General features: G+C 50.6%; 9 protein-coding genes across 9 annotated transcripts; 4 read left to right on the top strand and 5 right to left on the bottom strand.

The window, feature by feature from the left end:
* Positions 1-697: 697 nt before the first annotated feature.
* Positions 698-1,187, top strand: P174DRAFT_367561 (thioredoxin family protein; the record flags this gene model as incomplete). The annotated part of the gene is made up of 3 exons (XM_024822181.1): positions 698-740; positions 799-877; positions 932-1,187. The coding sequence occupies 3 exons, from the start codon at positions 698-700 to the stop codon at positions 1,185-1,187; spliced, it is 378 nt and encodes a 125-aa protein (XP_024683914.1).
* A 209-nt stretch (positions 1,188-1,396) lies between these two features.
* P174DRAFT_439938 (uncharacterized protein) lies at positions 1,397-3,562 on the bottom strand. The gene is made up of 7 exons (XM_024826933.1): positions 3,203-3,562; positions 2,724-3,148; positions 2,346-2,668; positions 1,979-2,310; positions 1,823-1,932; positions 1,677-1,776; positions 1,397-1,630 (listed from the first exon to the last, which is right to left on the bottom strand). Exons 1-7 carry the CDS (start codon positions 3,432-3,434, stop codon positions 1,467-1,469), a joined length of 1,686 nt encoding a protein of 561 aa, XP_024683913.1. The 5' UTR covers positions 3,435-3,562; the 3' UTR covers positions 1,397-1,466.
* Positions 3,563-4,067: 505 nt separating this feature from the next.
* P174DRAFT_511105 (ribosome biosynthesis protein RRB1) lies at positions 4,068-6,051 on the bottom strand. Its single transcript, XM_024831752.1, has 3 exons — positions 5,620-6,051; positions 4,294-5,560; positions 4,068-4,232 (listed from the first exon to the last, which is right to left on the bottom strand). The coding sequence occupies exons 1-3, from the start codon at positions 5,816-5,818 to the stop codon at positions 4,208-4,210; spliced, it is 1,491 nt and encodes a 496-aa protein (XP_024683912.1). The 5' UTR covers positions 5,819-6,051; the 3' UTR covers positions 4,068-4,207.
* On the top strand, positions 6,043-7,693 carry P174DRAFT_130625 (Spg1/Tem1 GTP-binding protein). Its single transcript, XM_024821099.1, has 5 exons — positions 6,043-6,391; positions 6,466-6,996; positions 7,048-7,340; positions 7,393-7,467; positions 7,516-7,693. Exons 2-5 carry the CDS (start codon positions 6,504-6,506, stop codon positions 7,612-7,614), a joined length of 960 nt encoding a protein of 319 aa, XP_024683911.1. The 5' UTR covers positions 6,043-6,391; positions 6,466-6,503; the 3' UTR covers positions 7,615-7,693.
* Positions 7,694-8,231: 538 nt separating this feature from the next.
* Positions 8,232-10,643, top strand: P174DRAFT_403980 (uncharacterized protein). The gene has a single exon (XM_024824008.1). It carries the CDS (start codon positions 8,553-8,555, stop codon positions 10,575-10,577), a length of 2,025 nt encoding a protein of 674 aa, XP_024683910.1. The 5' UTR covers positions 8,232-8,552; the 3' UTR covers positions 10,578-10,643.
* A 1,640-nt stretch (positions 10,644-12,283) lies between these two features.
* On the bottom strand, positions 12,284-14,534 carry P174DRAFT_458864 (Zn(II)2Cys6 transcription factor; the record flags this gene model as incomplete). The annotated part of the gene is made up of 6 exons (XM_024829717.1): positions 12,284-12,946; positions 13,000-13,509; positions 13,578-13,955; positions 14,010-14,220; positions 14,284-14,412; positions 14,485-14,534. The coding sequence occupies 6 exons, from the start codon at positions 14,532-14,534 to the stop codon at positions 12,284-12,286; spliced, it is 1,941 nt and encodes a 646-aa protein (XP_024683909.1).
* A 1,043-nt stretch (positions 14,535-15,577) lies between these two features.
* Positions 15,578-16,676, bottom strand: P174DRAFT_502693 (HpcH/HpaI aldolase family protein; the record flags this gene model as incomplete). The annotated part of the gene is made up of 4 exons (XM_024831110.1): positions 16,374-16,676; positions 16,169-16,320; positions 15,882-16,117; positions 15,578-15,777 (listed from the first exon to the last, which is right to left on the bottom strand). The coding sequence occupies exons 1-4, from the start codon at positions 16,521-16,523 to the stop codon at positions 15,578-15,580; spliced, it is 738 nt and encodes a 245-aa protein (XP_024683908.1). The 5' UTR covers positions 16,524-16,676.
* Positions 16,677-17,266: 590 nt separating this feature from the next.
* Positions 17,267-18,751, bottom strand: P174DRAFT_439933 (RraA-like protein). The gene has a single exon (XM_024826932.1). It carries the CDS (start codon positions 18,268-18,270, stop codon positions 17,293-17,295), a length of 978 nt encoding a protein of 325 aa, XP_024683907.1. The 5' UTR covers positions 18,271-18,751; the 3' UTR covers positions 17,267-17,292.
* Positions 18,752-18,790: 39 nt separating this feature from the next.
* Positions 18,791-20,449, top strand: P174DRAFT_403977 (PLP-dependent transferase; the record flags this gene model as incomplete). The annotated part of the gene is made up of 5 exons (XM_024824007.1): positions 18,791-19,150; positions 19,209-19,702; positions 19,759-20,155; positions 20,217-20,322; positions 20,378-20,449. Exons 1-5 carry the CDS (start codon positions 18,947-18,949, stop codon positions 20,446-20,448), a joined length of 1,272 nt encoding a protein of 423 aa, XP_024683906.1. The 5' UTR covers positions 18,791-18,946.
* Between the last annotated feature and the right edge of the window lie 29 nt (positions 20,450-20,478).

The raw sequence follows: 20,478 nt of genomic DNA, 5'->3' as shown, positions 1-20,478 counted from the left end.
GCCACTGAACATATCGATGAAGAAATCTGCAATGCTCTTGCGTTCCACTCTCGCCAGGTACCTGTGTGACTCCACAGCAAATGATATCTCTCAGACTCTCACAGCCTATCGGAGTATCTCGTCAAGACACTGTCCCGGTCCATTTCGGTGCCGAGTCTGGCCTGTGTAATTCAATCAAGAACGCATGGTAGGAGAGATAGATAGACACTACTAGATATAGTGCCGAAGAGGCGCTCAAATTATTCAACAAATGAGCTAGTCAACAGAAGGCACTTATGAAGCAATGCATATCCTTGACATGTCTGGCGCTATTAATAGCAAGAGATTAGAGGACAGCTGTGACGGGAATGTCGATGGATGAGGGGATCAGGCCAACAGGCTTAACAGGCAACAGAATTGTCAACCCTCCGTTCGTCGGCTGCTATCAAATTTGAGTGCTGATGCTCATATTCCTGCATGGGTTATCATCGGTGGAATCTGGCCGTGTCACAATGATGACACTGTCTTTTGTAGTGTAGGAGAATCGATCTCGATAACTGTCTGAAACACAGTTGCTGTGGACAGTCCTTCACTACCCGTACCTGTGGCATAACTATTTTATGCTGAATTGAATTGCTTACTAATCAATATAACACATCGGCGTCTTCCCCTCAAGACAACAGACCCATCTTTGCTTAACAACCTTTCTATCAGCATCATGGACTACACCCGCATTATCCTCGCTCTCGCCGTCTACATCGGTAAGCACTCCTGCCCCTCTTTCCCCTCGCAACACAACCCTTCTCACTAATCTGATAGCCATCCGCCTTATCTACAACCGCTTCTTCTCCAGCCCCGCCGCAACCATGTCTCACGGCAAAGTTATAGCTGTCGATAAGTAGGTCCCCTTATAACTCCAGTTTAGAAGCAGAATCACTGACTATATATGAAGTCCCGTCATCTACAAGGCCCTTACGTCGTCCGGTCCCGTCGTCGTCGATTTCTTCGCCACCTGGTGCGGTCCCTGTAAGGCCATTGCGCCTACTATCGGGAAGCTGAGCGAGACGTACCCCAATGTGCGATTCATCCAGGTCGATGTCGACAAGGTGCGCTCTGTGGCGCAGGAGATGAATATCCGGGCGATGCCGACATTTGTGCTGTATAAGGATGGGCAGCCTCTGGAGAAGAGGGTTGTTGGGGGAATGTGAGGGAGTTGGAGGAGATGATTAAGAGTATGTCTGCGTAGCGCGGTGCTCTTGTCCACAACATCATATATGGATGCATTATGCTTTTATCGAGCGATATCGACGACGCAATGCAAGCGGAACTATTCTCTAGGAATGAGATTAAGTATCCAATACGGCTGACAGAAACCGGTGTCTTATATATCATCGTACATTTCGCTCCAATCAGGTATTCAAATAATACATCGCATAGAAGTTTTGACAATCCTCCAAAATCCAGACAATGTAGTCTTGCAGACTCCATTAACTAGCCGACTCTCCCCACGTGTCCAGTCCCCGCAGCTCACTCCACTGTTTCTCCAGCTCGCATATCATCCATCGCGTCCGCCAGCCCACTGTCTTTTCCACATGGGCCAAGAAGCGCAATGACCCGCGTTGTTCGAGAGGATGTCGCAGGCAGTACCCATCTAACACCGTCAGGGTGGTCGAGAAAGCTCAAAACAAGAAACTTACAGCGGTGTAATAAATGGCATGCCATAAAGTATGCATTCTCGACCGTCTCATTTGACATGGACAAGCCAATGACCATGTTTAGGTGTGATGCGATTGTATTCTGGCCCGTTAGTAGCGGTCTTCTTCCAATATTTGCACGATCTTACCTCTACTATGCGTTGCGAACGGGCCAGCTCGAAGTCACTAGCAGCTTGCCAGTGTCGATTTGACAGAGTGAGGAATATACATGAGGTGTGATAGTACTGCATTCCGACCACTGCGAGGTGTCAGCGCCATTGCGGTCCACGGGCTCAGATGCATACCTGCTGGCGGAGACATCATCCAGATCTCAGGGAACGGTCGACTCTCTGCAACGTTCGCCGGCTTGTACTTCAACGGTTGCCAACTAATTGGCTTCCCTCGATGCCACTGCTCAACGCTATCGGAGAGTTGGCGCCATGTCTCCTCGTCCATGCCACGCGTATACGCTCCTCCACACTGAAGAATGCGAGCACACAGGTAAATGATGACATTTGCATACGCAGCGTCGTCGCGCCGGTGAAAGACAGCCGAGCGCTCATAGTTCTCCAGGTCCAGCTGCATTGGTTGATACTGGACGACAGATGCATAAATCGCCTGCCGCAGGAACTGCCAGCTCACGGCTTCGGCTAGGCCCCGGATGACGCCGACCTGGACATGGTGTTGAGGAGACGGTTTGAGCCGAACAAATGGTACTTCTCGTCATTGTTGCTTTCCAGTTCCTCGTAGATGCGTAGAATCACCACCGTGATAAGGAGGTTGTCATCGTACGTATCCTCCGGCTGCGCCAGCGCAGCGATCAAGAGTTCCAGGCATTGGCCGTGATATTCGGCGGCTTCCCAGTCGCTAGCATCTGATAGGATGGCGTCGTGTCTGGCTGCGAGAGCTAGAACGGCCTTCAGCACCATAGGCACTTCCAGTGCCCGGCGTGGTACCTCGGTCGAAAAATGAGAGCGTGAGTCGCAGATGTCGGTCTGTCAAAGTCAGAATGTACTACCACTGTACCAGCCATGAGGGGAGCTTTTATACCCAAGGAGCTATCTTGGAGATGAATGAACGTAACAAGTATGCCTCGCGAGAGGACAACTTTGGCGAATTGATTGCCCGCGGGCTTATCGGGCTCCACGAGGACGTCGGCTCTGTCCAGGCTGTTGATGCCAAAGGAGATACTATGCTATTGAGTGCACTTGGCGAGATGGCAGTAGATGAGGGAAGTATCAGTTGGGTTTCGTCAGGTATCGATGGGGTCGGTGCCGGGAGGTCTAACGGGTGGTTTTCGATCACTGCATCGTAAGACTTTGTCGGTCCTGGTATGAGTAGAGATGATATGTCCGGAAATACAGCTCTTGGTGTTGCTGGAATCTGTTCTGAATGCGGTGCTTCATCCTGAGAGTCTTGCGGTGCTTCTGTCTCCCATTCCGCAGAATCATCTGCCGATTCAAGTACGAACGTCACTGGAATCATTAGCACATCGTCGATGACTAGATGACAGAGGAGAATGAACATACATGACGTAGGAGTCTTCACCCAAGTCTGATGCGGATCCCACACAAGGTCGAATTTCGACGCTGTGCCATGGCTCTTCTGATAGACGTGATGAACAGTTCTAAACCGAAATGGTGGATCGAGCCGACAGACCCGTCCCAAGCGCGAACAGGGATTACAAGACGATGCTCCTTTCCGAATTGTGCACCGGATATGACGATGGCGACAGCGCTCGCAGCCCCTTCCGATCCTCATGGCCAATTGCGGGGTGAATGACGTTGAGCGCCGAGCTCTGCGGGGGAAAGACAAAGGGCGGACGGCAACATGGACAAGACCTGGTTGTCAGTCTGCAGGGAAAATATGAAGATTTGCCGTCTGATAACTCTTTCGACGCATCAACGAAAAGCATACACCAAGCAGCTACAGGAATCACGGGGGCACGTTTTGGAGTCGCAGCCTTCCCCGCATCTAGAGTAGAATACCCTGCCAATGATTGGTTCGCCCGCATTTCCCCAGAAATCCACTCCAAAGTTGTTTCGACTGCAAAGTTGTTTCGGCTATGGGCAGTCGCATCAATGGATTGCACACACTCTGCTATGGGATTATCATAAGATAGAAATTGTAGGCGATTTAATCTAGTCAGTTGTCAGCCGTCGTTATAATCCTATATTACTTAGCTCATGAAGAGTGAAGCAGCCCATCCATACGTATATATATACTACTATCGCATCGAATGTTCAGAATTGCTCATCCTAACTAGAAATTTACAGTTACTCAAAAGGTAGAGCAGTTCGCAGCTGTAGCTGTAAATGGCTGAGATACGTTCCCAAGTTTACTCCTTTTAGCGCCATTGCTAAGACAGGGTAGTCAATCCACGGTGAAATTCGTCGCACTTCATAATCATTCATTCAATTCCGAGCTGTACTACCCTATGTAAGAATCTATAATATGTTCATCAAATGACAGCGTAGAAGCTGTTGGTATCGTCGTTTCAAGAAGGTCAAGTGCCGCATGCGCATGCCGATTATTTACACACTGATAGTCTTGAAGACACTATTGCAAGGAGTCAGCATTAGCTCATCGAACATAGAACAATTTCCACTGAAGGACTTACCCGAATCCGGATCCGCCCGTTGCCATGATGGTACCAGGCATCTGAGCCTGCCAATGAATCTCCTTGACAGACTCCATGTAATGAACGAACAACAGCTGGGGAGGCACTTCGGCCAGGCCAGCCTCGCGGCTCTCTTCTTCATCAAGCTCCACAGCCAGATCCCAGAGGGTGACGGTATTGTCGGCAGAACCAACGGCAACAACACTGTCATCTGTGGGGTGCCATTCGATACTGGTGACGGGCTCACGATGGAAGTCGAAAGCTGCGACTGGCGATGCTTTGATCTGTGACGAGGGGGCGGACGCATTCGGCTTCCAGTGTCTCAAATCCCAGACAGCCCATTGTCCATCATCAGCACCAGTGGCCAGGAGATGGAACGTCTGCTTTGACCAGCTCATGACATTGACGTCTGTGTTGGAGACCTTGACGTCAACGGCGGGCTTGCGTGACTTTGACCGGACGTCCCAGACTTTCACGCTTCCGTCGCTGCTGGCGGAAGCAAACACATTGCGCTCATTTGGTGACCATTGTAGTTCTTCGACAGAAGATGTGTGGCCGGTGAATGGCCGGGTGTCTGTAACCCAGCCTCCGCCTTCTGTGCGGGTGGTAACGTAGATCAATCCGTCATTGTCACCGGTCAACAGCTTTCCAAGGGGCTGGAGTGGGGACCAATCCAGAGCGTAACCCTCGGATTTGTGCATGCGCAGGGTCGAAAGCGGCTTGGAGGCTGACGGCGGCAATACTGTGCCGGGGACGTCGAAGCTGGTCAGATGAGGAGTCACATCGTGGATGACGACCTGGGAGTTTTCGAGCATGGTCGCTGTGATCGTCTGTGGCGGCCTGGAGTAGTCGGCAGACTGGGAAGGGGTTTGGTGTGCGCGGATTCTGTTCGTTGTTGATCCGAGGGGAATGCTCTTCGACTCGAGAATCGGCTCGTCGGAATCATCGTCTGAATCTGAATCACTCTCCGAATCTGTCTCGTTCTCTTTCTCCATCTTGCTGAGACCGCTCATCTTGATCACCAGCAGTTCGTTCTCCTTTGCTCTTCCTCCCGCCGCTTGTGTACCAGAAACAGCGTAGACCGTCGCGGGGTATGTCTTTCGGTTGTCGCCAAGGGAATCGCGCACAATGTCAAATGAGAGACAAGGCCATGGTGTGCTGAGCGTGTGTAACATGTCATATGTAGACGGATCCGGAGACAGTACCTCTCCAGGAGCCAGTTTTGTTCTTCCAGGGATGAATGTCTGTTTGTCAACCTCCATAGCGTCTGTTGTGATCGCATTCCTGTCAGTAACAATTCGAGCGACAGAAAATCGGCTGAAAAACCTTTTTCCTCTTCCTCGCGCTCCGCATCAGGTCTTCCATCGACACCTGCTTCCAAAATCTCGTCCTCACTCTCGAACTCGTCCTCGAACTCATCTTCGAACTCCCCTGCCTCGTCTGGAATGTCATCGGCGACCGGCCGCTCTCCGGCCTTGAGAGCAGCGGAGTGCTCCTCGGACGCGTCGGCAGCTCTTTTGGACATTGTGTCGTAGTTACGATGTGAATATCCCGGTATAAGTGTCCACGAGCCAGTCGTGCGACAGGATGAAAAAAGGCGCTTGTTGCTTGATGGGGATCAGTGATTAGGGCTCAGGAACTTTTTTTTCTCATCCAGAGATTGAGGTGGGATGTGTGCTAAGCCTATCGCGGATTAGCGTAGATCGGGCCGCTTCGTCTGGATGCGGCTGTGTTGACTTGCTTGACTTGATGCCGATGCCCATAAGGGTCTCGCATAACCTTGTGCCTCGCGATCAAGTCCTGCTGTTCTTGTCGCCTGCTAATTTGTGATCCGAGCGCTTGGTCATCATTTTTTCAGCCGTCTGTTCCCTTGCTTACTCGTCTGCTGGTTCAGCTACCGCCCACGTCATTTGTTCCAGCAAAGGCATAACAAAAACAAACAGAAGCTCCATCGAGTGACCTTCTTCCTCCTTCGTTTCAAGTCATTCTTATCAAACCTCAAATTCAGATCGCCGAAGTATTTTCGATCTTTAATTGCCGAACCGCATCTCATGCGGCCTTGAGAAAGCCTGCCTTCTACCGGCATTTCCGCAATTAGGTCAGTTTCAGCTTCCCTCGTGCTCCCCGCTCGGGCAGGCGATCGGAGAATTAACGGAAGACGTATCATTTCAGGTCGTGGAGTCATTCCTAACCAGCTTACAATTTGCGACATGGATGTACCGCAGCCTGTGCCTGATGTCCCGGATGTCGCAGAAACCGGTCATCAACATAACCTTGAGATGTCTGGTCCCGGACTGGCGGCTACGGAGGAGGCAATGGGACCTCCAGAGTTTCACAATGGATACAGCAGCGACTCTCGCGCTCACTACACCTCACACACTGGCGGTTTCGATTCCCCATCCGCACATGTATCTCGCAACCAAGAGAATGATCAGTCTCGATTTACCGAATCTCCGACATTAACCCAACAACCACGCCCGCCGTCATCATCGAGGCCGGGTTCCGGATTGTCTAGCGGCCCTGAACAGCGACAAGGAATTTCGCAAGCCTCTCAAGATGTCACTCAGAAACAACCATCCCAACCGACGAAGAATAGCGTGGTGATCAAGGTTGGAATGGTTGGGGATGCTCAAATTGGCAAGACAAGTTTGATGGTCAAGTACGTGGAGGGCAGCTGGGACGAAGATTATATCCAGACTTTGGGTTTGTTACTCTTTTAGACTCGTGCTGCACGTATTCTGACGTTATCAACAGGGGTAAATTTCATGGAAAAAACAATCTCCATCAGAAACACGGAGATCACTTTCTCGATCTGGGATCTGGGCGGTCAACGCGAATTCGTCAATATGCTTCCGCTCGTGTGCAATGATGCCGTCGCGATTCTGTTTATGTTTGACCTCACCCGCAAGAGCACATTGAATTCCATCAAGGAATGGTACCGGCAGGGCCGTGGATTCAACAAGACAGCTATTCCTTTCCTGGTCGGCACCAAGTATGACCACTTTGTCAATTTTCCTCGAGAAGATCAAGAAGAGATTTCCATTCAGGTAGGAACGCTGGCCATGAATGATGACCGGGAATGTGCTGATGATTCCTCAGGCCAAGAGATTCGCCAAGGCGATGAAAGCGAGCTTGATCTTCAGCAGTACCAGTCACAGCATCAACGTGCAAAAGGTATGATCGCGTGGACATGAGCCCGGGCCGTGCTAACCGACAATGTAGATATTTAAGATTGTCCTTGCCAAAGCCTTTGATCTGAAATGCACCATTCCCGAGATCGAAAACATTGGCGAGCCTCTCTTACTCTATAAGAACGTTTGAACATAATGACGGCAACACAGAAGTGGTACGATTGTCATGTATATTGGGATGAAGTGATGTTGACAACGACCTGAAATACCTTTGCTCGTCACTCTTGGGACCCAGAGGGATCCGTTGAGTCTGGAAGGGTCAGACCGAATCTGCCAGTCGACTTATCCTACTTTCTCTGCATATTCTGCCCTTTTTCTTTTGTTCTTTCTTGTTTCCTCTTGTCCACAGCATTGGGTTGCGTATTGTGCTCATGGTTTTCAATCCTTGCCTTCATCTCGTGTCTAAACTTCTTTTCTCTTCTTGTGCTCGAATATGGCGCTTGTGTCTTCCTTGACTGTTGCTGAAACGCAGGCCTGTTCTGGGGTACAATCATCGGAGCCGGCTTTTCTCTTCCTTCTCGGTAGTCTTTCTAGTCAATGGTTCCTCTGTGTTTAAATAGGTTAATTACATGAATCCTCTCAACCCTCGGTAGCATCAAATTCGTCCTTTGGTTGCTATTGACACCTCAGGCACCAGTTCTCAAGCCTTGTGGGGTCAGGGCCTTGAGGTGGGGGAAAACACATGTGATTCGCCCATAAGCGCCAGGAACCAGTTGCTCTGGTTCTTCGTTCAGATGCAGCCAAAGAAATAACACCTGGTCGCCTCGAGGAAATAACCACCTGCACCTCAGACTCTAGGTAGTCAGCCTTGCGAGCCTTAGAAAACAGTCACAGGCTCACAGCCTTGTTTCAAGAGCGCGGGGGCCGCAAGTATGGGCGGCCTATAAATTAGTGGCCTTACTTCCGCTTCTTCAACACATTATTCATTCTTTTTTCTTCCCGTTCGCCTAGGGGTCTTTTGATGTCGTTGTTGGATGCGTTCTTGAGGGCGCGTTAGCTTACTAGCACTTGTTGTTTTATCCTCGCTGTTGGATATATGCAGTAATCGCATCTTTTAAAACTGAGGACATGGCGGAAGAAACTCCAGTCCTGACGATTCAGGAGAGGATCAAGGCGCTCAAACTAGCAGGATCACAGCCGACTCCGTTCTTACGAGCCCAAACAATCAACAATCCTCCGGTCAACGGTCATGGTTCTGTCATTGAGCACTCGGTGATCGGCAATGAGCCAGCAGCACCACCTACACTGGCTCCACGATCGCCATCGACAAGGCCGTCGATCACCCAGAAATCCAAAGCGCCGCCGCCGCTGCCAACACGGAAAGCTTCCAATCAGCAACTTGCACCTTCGCTGCCACCTCGCAGACCATCTGTGAATTCTATTGAATCAGCTGCATCTGATACGTCCCGGTCAACCGTATCGACAAGTGTGGGGAGACCTGTACCAGGTCGATCATCTTCCTCAAGTGAATCAGGGAACGTTCGTACGGTGCGCGCACCTCGATATGATGAGGCAGAGTTGCCTGTCCTCCCTCCGAGAAGAGAGGAAGCGAAAAGTCCCAAGGCGCCTCCACGGCCGAAACCGACCACGACACAGAGCAGAGATAGTCTACCGCCTCCATTGCCATCGATAAGAGAACCGCCGTCTCTTCCCTCTACTCGACCTGCATTGCCCATTCGTCGAGCGTCAAGCAACGTCAACCTGAAAAATGGGGATGCAGCGCCGCGGCCGCCCCCGCGGGTCCTGTCGCGAGACAGTCAGGACCAGCCGCCGAGCGCAGAAGGCGAAAGCAAACCGGCGAGAAAGCTGCCTCCGCCTCCCCCTTCGGGCTCTGCTCTGGGCAAATTGCATCAGTCAGGTTTTGGAGGATTGAACAAGACTGCGCACTCCACGCCCAATGGTGCGCCGCCTCCGATTCCTATCGCGTCAAAGCCAGAGAAGCCGGACCTTTCCAAATTACTAGCAACCAAACCGCGTGTTCAGCCAAATACTACAATTACAGAGCCGACAGCGATGTGCTTGAAATGCCGAGACTTTTCCGGCCCCGACTCGCACGCCGCTAAGTTTCCGCGGGAGAATCTTCCAACACATGATCTTGCCTGGCTGGCCCGAGAGCTTACAGCACCATTCCCTTCACCGACCGACAAAGCGAGAGCCTTGTTCACCTGGTGTCATCATAATATTTGCTACGATGCCGATGCATTTTTCAACAATTGCGTGAAGCCATCGACACCGGCCAGTACTCTTGCTTCTGGTGTCGCCGTGTGTGAGGGCTATGCCGGGCTCTTTGCAGCCCTCGCAACCCATGCTGGATTGGAGGCGATTGTGGTTGGTGGCCACGGCAAGGGCTATGGCTATCACGCTCTGGGACGCGGCCAGAGTATTCCTCCTTACAGCGCAGGCCATGCGTGGAATGCAGTCCGGATCGACAATGGGCAATGGAAGTTGATCGATGTGTGCTGGGGAGCTGGAGTAGTTCAAGGACCAGGACAACCATACAAGAAACTCTTCAACCCGAGCATGTTCACCATCACTAATGAAGAATTCAGTGTAAAGCACTATCCAGAGAATCCTGAACACCACTTTCGAGATGATGGTCGACCGGGGATGAGCTGGGAGCAGTATATCACCATGGACCCGGAGGTCCCGTTTGGCATTGAGCGGCCAAGGACTTTCGACGTACAAAGCCATTTCATTAGCGAACGCAGCTTCTTACCGGCTGCCAAGCAGATCTCGGTTTACCAGCCGGGACCTCTTCGCTTTCAGTTCGGGCTCATCTGTGAGCATTTCACGCTGGAGCGTCACGGAAAGATCAGGCCTAGCTTGTTTCTTCTGTGGACCCACGGCCTTGATGGACGGAAAGACGAACTTATTCCTTTTACCTATGTTCGGGGCAGTGGGCCTGAGTGCTGGTACATCGATCTCCAGGATCCCAGGATACTGGGTGCGCCTGGGCAGAAGCTCCAACTAGCGGCCCTGACTGAGTTTGGAGATCGGAAAGACTGCAGGGGGATCTCTGTGGACGAATATAAGGCGAATGTTGGACGGGTTCGTATGGCGTTTTCGTTTGTTGCCGAATGGGCCTTAGTTTGAGGACGGGAATAAACGTCTCGTTGTTATTCTACTTATACCCGGACTTGTTTATATCACCCGCCCCCCACCCCCCTCCATCTTCTGTGCATCGATAGTAGATAGTCATGATAATCAGATGAAATCATGCTGTCGCAGCCGAATCCAAGTAGAGGACTCGTCTCTTCTTTGCAAACTTACTCTAATCTCGCTGGGAGAGCTTACTCTCTTTCATCTTTGAGCCACTAATTCTTTATAAACAGTGTAGTATGTCGATAGGTACTATTTCCCCATTTGACATACTATGAGTCTGATAAAGTCTATCTATGGTTCTGTACCTCCTTAGAGACCTCGCCCCACTTTCCCCGCTTCCCCAGACTGGAACCATATATCATGTCCCCAGGCAGCTCCCGACCACCTACAATGTCACACCCTCGCAGAGAACTGGAAGAAGAACGCGCGCTTGTCGAAGCAATCCAGCGCAACGACATTTACAGAAGCCACCCGGCTTTTGAATGATGGAGTCTCCCCCGACGGGCCCAGCTTAGACCGCCCCCCGCTATGGTACGCAGTGCAGGTGAGAAGGGCACTGACTCGAAAACAGTCGTCAGATTGGTGGGATTTTCCTTCTGGCAACGTTTCCTCCAATGACGCCCAATTTGTCTGATCCACAAAGGTCAATCTGGGTCTCGATGACAACTTCAAGATATCTATTATGTATTATCTAACTTGCGTCTCATGTTAGCTGCCCGTCCGCTGCGGCTGGAAACATCTTCCCTCTCGTCTTACCTGCCTATCATCTCCTTAGCGGCACCCGAAGTCTCTAACGACAGCCACCCGCTGCAAGACATCTCCGATCCACCCGACGGATGTGGAGCGCGGCGGTTGGATCAAGGTCCTACTACGCTTATAAAAGATCTTCGTCTTCGTTCCCTCTATAGGACAATGCTTGTGTCTACGGAGTGCGTACAATGACCACCCACAGGGTATCCTGCTCCACTGCGCAATCGATAACTCGGGGTTGGCGACGGCTCCATAAGTGATGTCCCTTGGCGACTGGGATTGTGATAGCTTCACGAATGGGATGCTGGAATGGTGGCAGATCTGTTGGATGAGAGACTACCATGACGACGGCCCAGGTGATACATTTGTTTTGGAATAGGGGCCTGTCTGCCAAGAGAGGTGCCTTGTTGCTTTGGACGGCGGCAGGAGCTTCCACGAAATTCCTAATGCAGTATATAGCATGAGCCAGGAATCAACATAAAAGGACCACCATCCACCTGGAGTTCAGTCTCTTCCAGACAAGCAACACCATCTCCATCTGCCTTTCCATCTCATCTCAGTGACCTCAACAAACTCCCACCACAACAACTACAACAGGATGTTTACCCTCAGATCCACTCTCGGCCTCTCCCTCATGGTGGCCCCTACCCTTGTTGCCGGCTTCGAAGACATCTACTTTGGCTCCTATTCGGGTGACGGCCTCGGCGGCACCTGGAGAACCCCCGGTCAGATGGCATTATAATTGTCCCTCTTCTCGAGATTTAGGCTCAATCTCGACAACCTCATTCTACTATAGTCGCAGAGACAGTGATAGACGCAGTGGCAGAGGCGGTGGTTGTACCAGTCGGGGCTGGGATGTCAGTCAGGGTGCCCTTTCTTATCTGGCTTTCAGCTATAGTGACTCAATCTGGAAGGGTTTTTATAATTATAAGTGTATGGCAACGTGACTACGACGTCCAAAATGTTGTTGGGCAAAAATCCTCCCCGGTTGTCTCTCCGATAGTTAGTAAATCAGGATGGATGGCTTCAATCTCATTATCTGGAATACCGAGAAAGTCCTGCATCATTGGCTCCAAGAAGGCCATTTCAGTAGTGAAACCTGCAACAGGGAGAGGTGAAACGCCACCATTTTCGATGGCCTGGTCTCCTGTCGGAGGGAGCGAGAAGGACCTTTGCAGCGATTGTCGGGGTAACTCGCCGGCTTTCTCGACACTTTTGCCGACATTGCCTGGTAAAGAATGTTTGACTTGCTTGAGATTGTCGTGGAACTCCGCCGCCGCAAGGTTTCCATGATCGCTCATACGAGACAATATTTCGATCGCTACCTCAATGGAGTCGAGATCCGCGGGGTTGCCGAAAGCTGGCAGAAGCCCGGATATGACAAGAACTGTGGCAGAAGAGAACAAGTACTGAGCATAGAAGTATCCGTACATTGGCAGAGAGCCATTGACCCATTCTTCGACGATGAGAGCATGCGAATGCCGTGCAGCATGGATACAGGCTTCACTCAGGGTAATGGCAGGCCGGGGGAGGTCTTCACTATTTTCTCGATGGCCTCGTTGATGGAGAAGAGCGTGAAGAATAATAGGGCGTGTAGCCAAGATGACACACTGCAAGTCTTCAGTAAAAAAATTAATAGGCTTGCTGATCCGAGTAAACTGACCTGATTGAACTGCAGATGAAGAGAGACGATATGCTTCGGTGGGGGCCCTCCATCAGTGTGTAGCTTGATGTGTGCTGGGAGTGACTGCAGCCACTCCTGCTGAGCTAGCAACAGTTGCTGTTCTCTCTGCAAGAACGACTCTGGATGCTGCTTGTGGCTGTAGATTTTATCGATGACTTGACCGACGATTCGAGCTAGCTGAATACTGGCGACTAAGTATGCGGTATCGGAGAACTGCTCCTCATACGCAGGGCAAGAGACTTGGGACGGCATGTCAACATGAATATCATCATCTCGGATCTGAAGTGGGAAACCAATTTTGGAACCCCACATACGATCATAAACATATATAGCCCACCAGAGCCGAATTCGATGCTGTCGCTCTGTGGGGTCCGTGCATTGGCGTTCAGAGATGTTATGGTTCAATCCCAGTATCAGACCAAGACGCATGGCATTGCCAATCAACGTGTACGCTGCATGACGTCGATTGAGAAAGTATGAAAAAAGAGACTAGGGACGCTGCGCGTTAGTATTTAGTTGAACGTGCAAAGGCATTGTCTAGTGACGGGGATACAAACCAAGAGCAACAGACTTTCGATATGAATCAACGCAGGCCGTTCTGGTAGAATGGGTGTCAAATTCATTGCTCGCACATAGTATTTGGTACCTGGCACACGACCTTGAGTCGAAGAATCAGACCGACAGGAGTATACCTCCCCTAAGGCGAAAAGAGCGAAAAATTTGCATGTCAAAGACGGGTCATCATGTTTGGGTGGGTCTCGATAGATTGACTCCAATTGCTCCAGGGTAGATTTGCGCAGGAATAGATGATATACGCGGCTTAACTGGTTGAAGACAATGCGGACGGAGTAACCGAGCTTGTGGAAGCGACGGCCATTGGGTCTCCCCTTCGAGCAGTAATGCTTCTGGTGTGTATTGAGTTCGAGCAATGTGAGCTACATTCGGGTTCCCGGTAAGAAATTGCCGCAGTCGCGTCGCGAAGGCCGTACAGGCAGCAGCTCCCATATATATAGGGGAGCTGAGGGATCGTAAGGATAGAACCAAGCACGCTCTCCTAGCAGTGGATTTTGGACTATGTGATAAGGGCCTTGAGGATAAGATGAGCTGAGGTCTGAATTGGCAGGTGATGGGCGAGAAGAAGTGAGGGTTTCCAATCGTTCTTTGAGATGAGCGTTCTCAAGGAGGATCTGATCAATATAGCTAGGCGAAAGAGTGAGAATAGTATATTGGATAAGAGTCCGCTGCAAGAGCAGGAGGTGTTACCTCTCATTGACCTTGAGCTTCCTGTCACGTTGCTGATATTCACACAGATCACCACAGCCAGCTTGACGACATCGGGCACATGGCTTTTCGCCGGAACATCTAACTTTGTGAGTATGACATCGATTGCAACTGGTATGCAGAGGTTAGAGCAGAGCAGAAGAGATGGTAGCAAGCAGATGGAAGGGGACGCTTGTGACGCACGCGACAGGCTTTTTCTTCTGCCGCTTGGGCTGATATTTATGAATAGGCATCGTCTGTGAGAACTGAAGTCTTCAGTTAATAAAGTCCCTTTATTATTACTATATTTAGGGAACGTGTATATGGAAACAAAGGGAGATGGAAGTCTCAAAGGGGCGAAAAACCACACTCGGCATCTTGTAAGTTTGCCGAGGGGGCACGACCCGGACGAAACTTTGGGTCGTTTCAACAGGAAAATGGTGAGCATTCGCCACTGAGGCCACTGAACTTCGATGTTCGGTAGGCTCTCGGAGAGAACTACAGCTTGGGCCGAAGTATGCCGGGAAATTGATGACAGGTAAAACGAGTTTGGTTTGAGGGGATACGGCGTTCTGGGATAATGATCAAGCCATCATGAGCCAAATGGCTCTTGATGGTTTTTGCAGGAGAAGCTCTTTGCACATGACGATCATTCATCGAATAATTAGATCGTTCTGGGCCAATTTCTGCTCGCTGTTTTGAGAGGCAGTGAGCTAAGGGAATACATAGGTTCGGGAAAATACCAAAATGCCGACAATGTGTCTTGTAGCTTGGTCTGTATGCAAGAATTAACGCAATCACATCGTTTGCTGTTGAGCCCTGGTCCAATCACCCCAATTTGATGGCCCCAGCTGATTTAAACGCGCATTATGCCCACTATATCAAGGCCGTCAGTGTGTCATGTCTATCAGCACAAAGGATACTTTGGAAGAGGGATTCGATTCAGGACGACGGCATGCCGACCGGAGTATATACTGGGGTTCTTGATTTGCCGATAATTTTCCCGGACGAGCCAAGTTTTCCACCTGCCCTTCACTCATGTCTTGTTTCTAAGACATACTCATAAAGGCTGGATCTCTTTTTGAACCTTGCAGTCGATGGTCAGCGTCGAGGACGCTGTCCTAGACTGTTCCAGTCCAGATATGCTAAAAGAAATCGCATCGTTGCACTATAAGTTATCTCTTGGGTAGGGCCTCGACGAGGATCTATATTCATTTCTAGGAAGTGGTGCACTCTCCACGTACATATAGCACAGCCATTCAGGCAGATGCATACTCTCGTCTATCCCGTAAAGGCATCACGAGCGCGCAACTTGCAACTCGGTTGTATACCAGTTTTGAATCGCCCGAATATCGTAACTCATCGCCACAGTATCAAACACTTTCAGATGCTCCCTGCACAAAGCCCCGTTGTTTGATAAGCGACCAACCCATTTCCCATGCTTCCTGGCTGCTGCCACGATCTTTTCTATGGCGTCGACAAATTCAGGCTCTGTCTCTTTTGCAGGAAGATAGGGCAAGATCATTCGGCCCAATAAAAATCATATCTTGAAGAGAGATTGATTAGCGAAACCATTCTTCAGGTTTGTGGCAATCACTAACCGACACCAGGGACAGCACAGATAGCGTCAACATTCTCGACCCCCGCTTTCGATTCAATTTGAACACACGTAATGAGCGTTTCGTTCGCTGTTTTCAGGTATGTCGGCAGGTCGGTGCCATGAGCGATGGCTGGAAACGCTGAGCCTTGTCCTCGAAGTCCTTGCGGAGGGAATTTTGAATGAGAGACAACTGTCCTGGCTTCTTCGGCAGTATTGATCTGAGGTACAACGACGCCGCTTGTAACACTTTTAGTAACTGGAATGGTAAGAAAAATTGGTGGCGCTTACTGTGCACCAGCATCCAAAGCTCGTTTAATCAAATCCGCGTGAGTCATTCTAAGACGAACAAGCGGCGACACTCCCAAAGCAGCGATAGCGGCAGTTGAGCTGTGCATGGAATTGTCGCTGATATGGCCATGCTCACAATCGATGATAATGCCCTTTACGAATCATTAGTGAGAATATGAACTATAGGAGTGAGGGAAACGCTGACATCAACGCCGGTCTGAGCTACAATTTGGGCTGTGCGAAAGGATGGAACCCCTAAAAACGTTATAATAGGCTTCGAAGTGGCTCGAAGAGCATTCAGCAGGCGCAACCGTGGGTTGTAAATCGAGGTTGTCATGGCTGACGAGTATAACATTCTGCTTTGGGAGCTTCCTCCGGTAGATTTATGGAGACGTATAGTGAAGACCGCGCTGGAATACAAAGAAAGGAGCAATGAAGACGGCTGACATGATAGCAGCGATATTATGTCAGGAAGAACGACTTGTAAATTACATCCGTAAACAGTCGCAATGGGGCAATGGGAGAGCAATCGAGTCACCCTACTCAGTATCGGGGAAACAGATTTATCCCGAGTTGAGCTCAACGCCGACGCCGAAACCAGAGACCCAGTCCCACAAGGAACGGGACTTGGGGCGCAAGACATTGAACCTAAGCCTTATTTCCACTTAGAACCCGCTCAGTGCCATCTTAGGAGTTAGCATGCTCAGTAAGCGACTGTAGGGAATCCAACCATGCCAGTACTACATCAGTGGATGTATCGTCTGTGCTGGACAAGCGCATGCCATTCAAGGTCAACTAGATACATGATGTTCCAATTATCCAATTATCATCAACAAAGATCGTACTTCAATGGAGGTCTGTAAAGGTTATGAAAGATGGATCACAACAAAGCCTGGGTGAAAGAATAATGTTCAACAGCTCTCATCTCATCACCGTCACAGCCACATTCTGGAATGAATAGTCTTGGATGTTATTAACCAAGGTTAAGTGATGGTAAATCAGGTACTGAAAATAGCTGCTTCTCTTGACATCAATTTTTTGATTTAAAAGAGTTGTTAACTAATCCAGAGGAAGCAGCTTATGTTCCCAATGTCTCTTCGCCAGAAGCCTTTCTCTGCTAGCCCTTATCCCTTACGCTGCAGCGTGTGATAACCGAGTTTCTCTCGCGCCTCTGAGATTGAAGCCCCGCCAGCGATCATTTCTCGGATGCCGGCTTCACTTTTCTCGATCCTTCGTGCGATTTCGGCCACCTCGCGCGCTCGATCGCGCGGAACAATAACGACACCGTTTGCATCGGCGACAACGATATCGCGAGGGTTGACACGTACCTTGCCGGTGCCGATCGACTCGTTGACCCCTCCCACTTGAACCCGGTCCTTGCCGGTTCGCATCCAACGTCCAGCGGTGAAAAGCGGGTAGTCATCTTCGATCGCACGGTTCACATCGCGGCACACACCGTCGATAACAGCTCCAGCAACGCCTCGTATGCCGGCGTACTGAGTCATTATGTCGCCCCAAACGGTACAATCGGAGCGACCACCGTTGTCAATGACTACCACATCGCCTATGGCAACGTCGTCGATGAAATCGCCAACGCTTCCTGGCGGCTCGCTGGCGGGTACATAACGAACAGTGAAGGCCGGCCCGACGGTAACCTTTTTGTAGTCAGTCAGAGGCATAATACCGAACGCCTGTCCCGGAATCCCAAGCTTGTCAAGCGCGTCGGAGACCCCAGGGGTGTCTGAATCGGCGAACAGCGCTACCAACTCTTGATCCTCGGCACTAGCTTTCTTGGGATTTCGGGTGGAAGATCGCGCGGCTGTCGCGACTGTCGATGATGGAGTACTGTAGATGGCTTCAAATTGCGTGTCATGCATGACCTCGGACACGGGGTGACCATTTCGAACAGCCTGGATCATAAGGCTCTGGCGACGGTCGATTCGCTCGCCCAATTCCAGGACTTCTTCAATGCGCTGCGCCGGGACGAACACTGTCCCACATCTATCGGCGAGAACATAGTCGTCTTGGTTGACCATGATGCCGCGTATCTGCAGCGGTGTACCCGAGTCAACTTGCACCAGTCGATTGCGCGCGCTGATCATAGTCACGCCACGACCGTAAACGGGATAGCCGACCTCGGCTGCCGTCGATGTCACGACTCATGCCATCGATAATGGTTCCACGGATGCGTTTCGCTTTCGAGGCATTGGCGAGGATATCGCCCCAGCACGAGATGCCATCTATGCCTCCGGAGATGACGAGAATGCGATCATCCGTCGTTACCGCATCTATGACTGGGGTGAGAAGATGGGCCGTGGGAGTAGCATCAGTCTTTGCGCCCACTTTCACTGTGCTTGCGCGTCCAACAATCTTCGGACAGTCCCAGAGTGGCTGCAGGCCGTATGTGGCTCCTTGAAGGCCCAGGAAATCCAAGGCATCGGACACTGTATTGGTGTCGAGTGCCGAAAGTCGGTCCAATATGCTGGCTTGACTCATAGTGTCGACTTCGGTTGGTAGTCGAAGTCACGAAAGTCATCGATATGGAAATGCCTCGAGTGAGTAGTGGCAGGGCTTTTATTCACGAACAAAGTAATCAAAGCTTCACCATTATATCGGGGGTCGGCGAACTATGCCGATCCCGATCGCTGGAAGTCTCCAGCCGATAGCAACGTCCGGGGCCCCATTACCGCCCCGTATGTGTTGCGGAAGACAGATCGGTACATTGGAAGTGTGCCCGAGACTCGACTGGGCGAGGGCGAGTAGAGTGTTGTGATACGCATGACGGAATGTAGCTCACCCGCACTGGCTATAAATGCACGTAGCATACAGCCCTACTTTAAAAGCGCTGAGGAAACGTCCGATGTTGCCTTCGCCTTGATTGAGGCGTACAAGGAAGATCCATCACCTTGCAAAGTTGATCTCACTCCGGGGTTCTACCGTGACGAAGATGCAAAGCCTTGGGTCTTGCCGTCTGTACAAAAAGTAACGTTAATCACTGCAGCCTTGACTTATCGCTCTTGTACTAAATATGTCTGGATAGGCCAAGCAAGCCTTGCAAAGCGATCCGACTGCGGATCACGAACATTTGCCGATCCTCGGCCATGCTGGACTGCTCGATAGTGCCCAAAGACTCGTATTCGGTGCAACTTCCGAGGAAGCCAGGACCATTGCTTCCATCCAGACTATTGCGGGGACCGGGGCAAATCATCTCGGTGCCTTGCTTTTGGCCAAGTCTAGCAGCCCTCGGACAGTCTGGATCTCGGACCCCACGTGGATCAATCATCACGAAATCTGGCGGGTAGTAGACAGCGGCATCAAGCGTCAGACATATCCCTACTTCGATAAGAGATCATTTACTATCGATTTCAACGGGATAATATCTATCCTCCAGCTGAAGGCCACTGAGGGTGACGTTGTGGTCTTGCACGGCTGCGCACATAATCCTACTGGACTCGACTTCACCAAGAATCAGTGGAAGGCCATTGCCAATGTTTGCGAACAGAAAAAGCTTGTTCCTTTCTTTGATCTGGCCTAGTGAGTGGTGCTTCCCTAATCCGAAACGGCCTCAGTAAGCTAAAGTTCACCTGTAGCCAGGGGTTTGCCACTGGAGATTTGGCTGAAGATGCGTGGTCCGTACGGCATTTCTTCCGCAACACGTCGCTGGAAATTTTAGTGGCGCAATCATTTTCAAAGAACTTTGGTCTATACGGCGAACGTGTCGGCGTGCTCCATGTTGTATGCCGGACGGAGGTCACTAGATCGAAGGTGCACAACATGCTCACACGCCTATCTCGCGCTGAGATAACAACAGCCCCTATCAACGGCGCTAGAATTGTGGCAAAAGTACTTGGAGACAAAGACTTGAAGCAGCAGTGGCAAAATGATCTGTTCCATATGAGTGACCGTATGAGGTTAATGCGAGAAAGATTAGTGAATGCACTTCGGAAGCGTCAGACACCGGGTTCTTGGGATCACATATTGACGGATGTGAGTTCTTGCGCTTCTTTCATTTGTCCTACTTTACCTTACATTCGCTAACGCTCGGCAGATTGGAATGTTCTCAATGACATGCTTGCAGCCAGGACAGATCCGGTCACTGAAGGAAGAGTATCATGTATATCTTCTTCCTTCGGGAAGAATTTCCATGACAGGCTGTTCGTACAAAGACTTTTCTACAGCTCCTTCACTCGCAAGCTAATTCACATATAGTGACTGAGCATAACGTGGAATATGTTGCGCAGGCTTTTCACAACGTCATTGTTGCTGCCAAACCCGAGTAACACAGCTTATATGGGAGGAGAACCATTCGA

This window comes from Aspergillus novofumigatus (genome assembly GCF_002847465.1).
Source record: "Aspergillus novofumigatus IBT 16806 chromosome Unknown P174scaffold_3, whole genome shotgun sequence".
Classification (NCBI taxonomy): domain Eukaryota; kingdom Fungi; phylum Ascomycota; class Eurotiomycetes; order Eurotiales; family Aspergillaceae; genus Aspergillus; species Aspergillus novofumigatus.
This window is presented reverse-complemented; position numbering and strand designations above follow the sequence as displayed.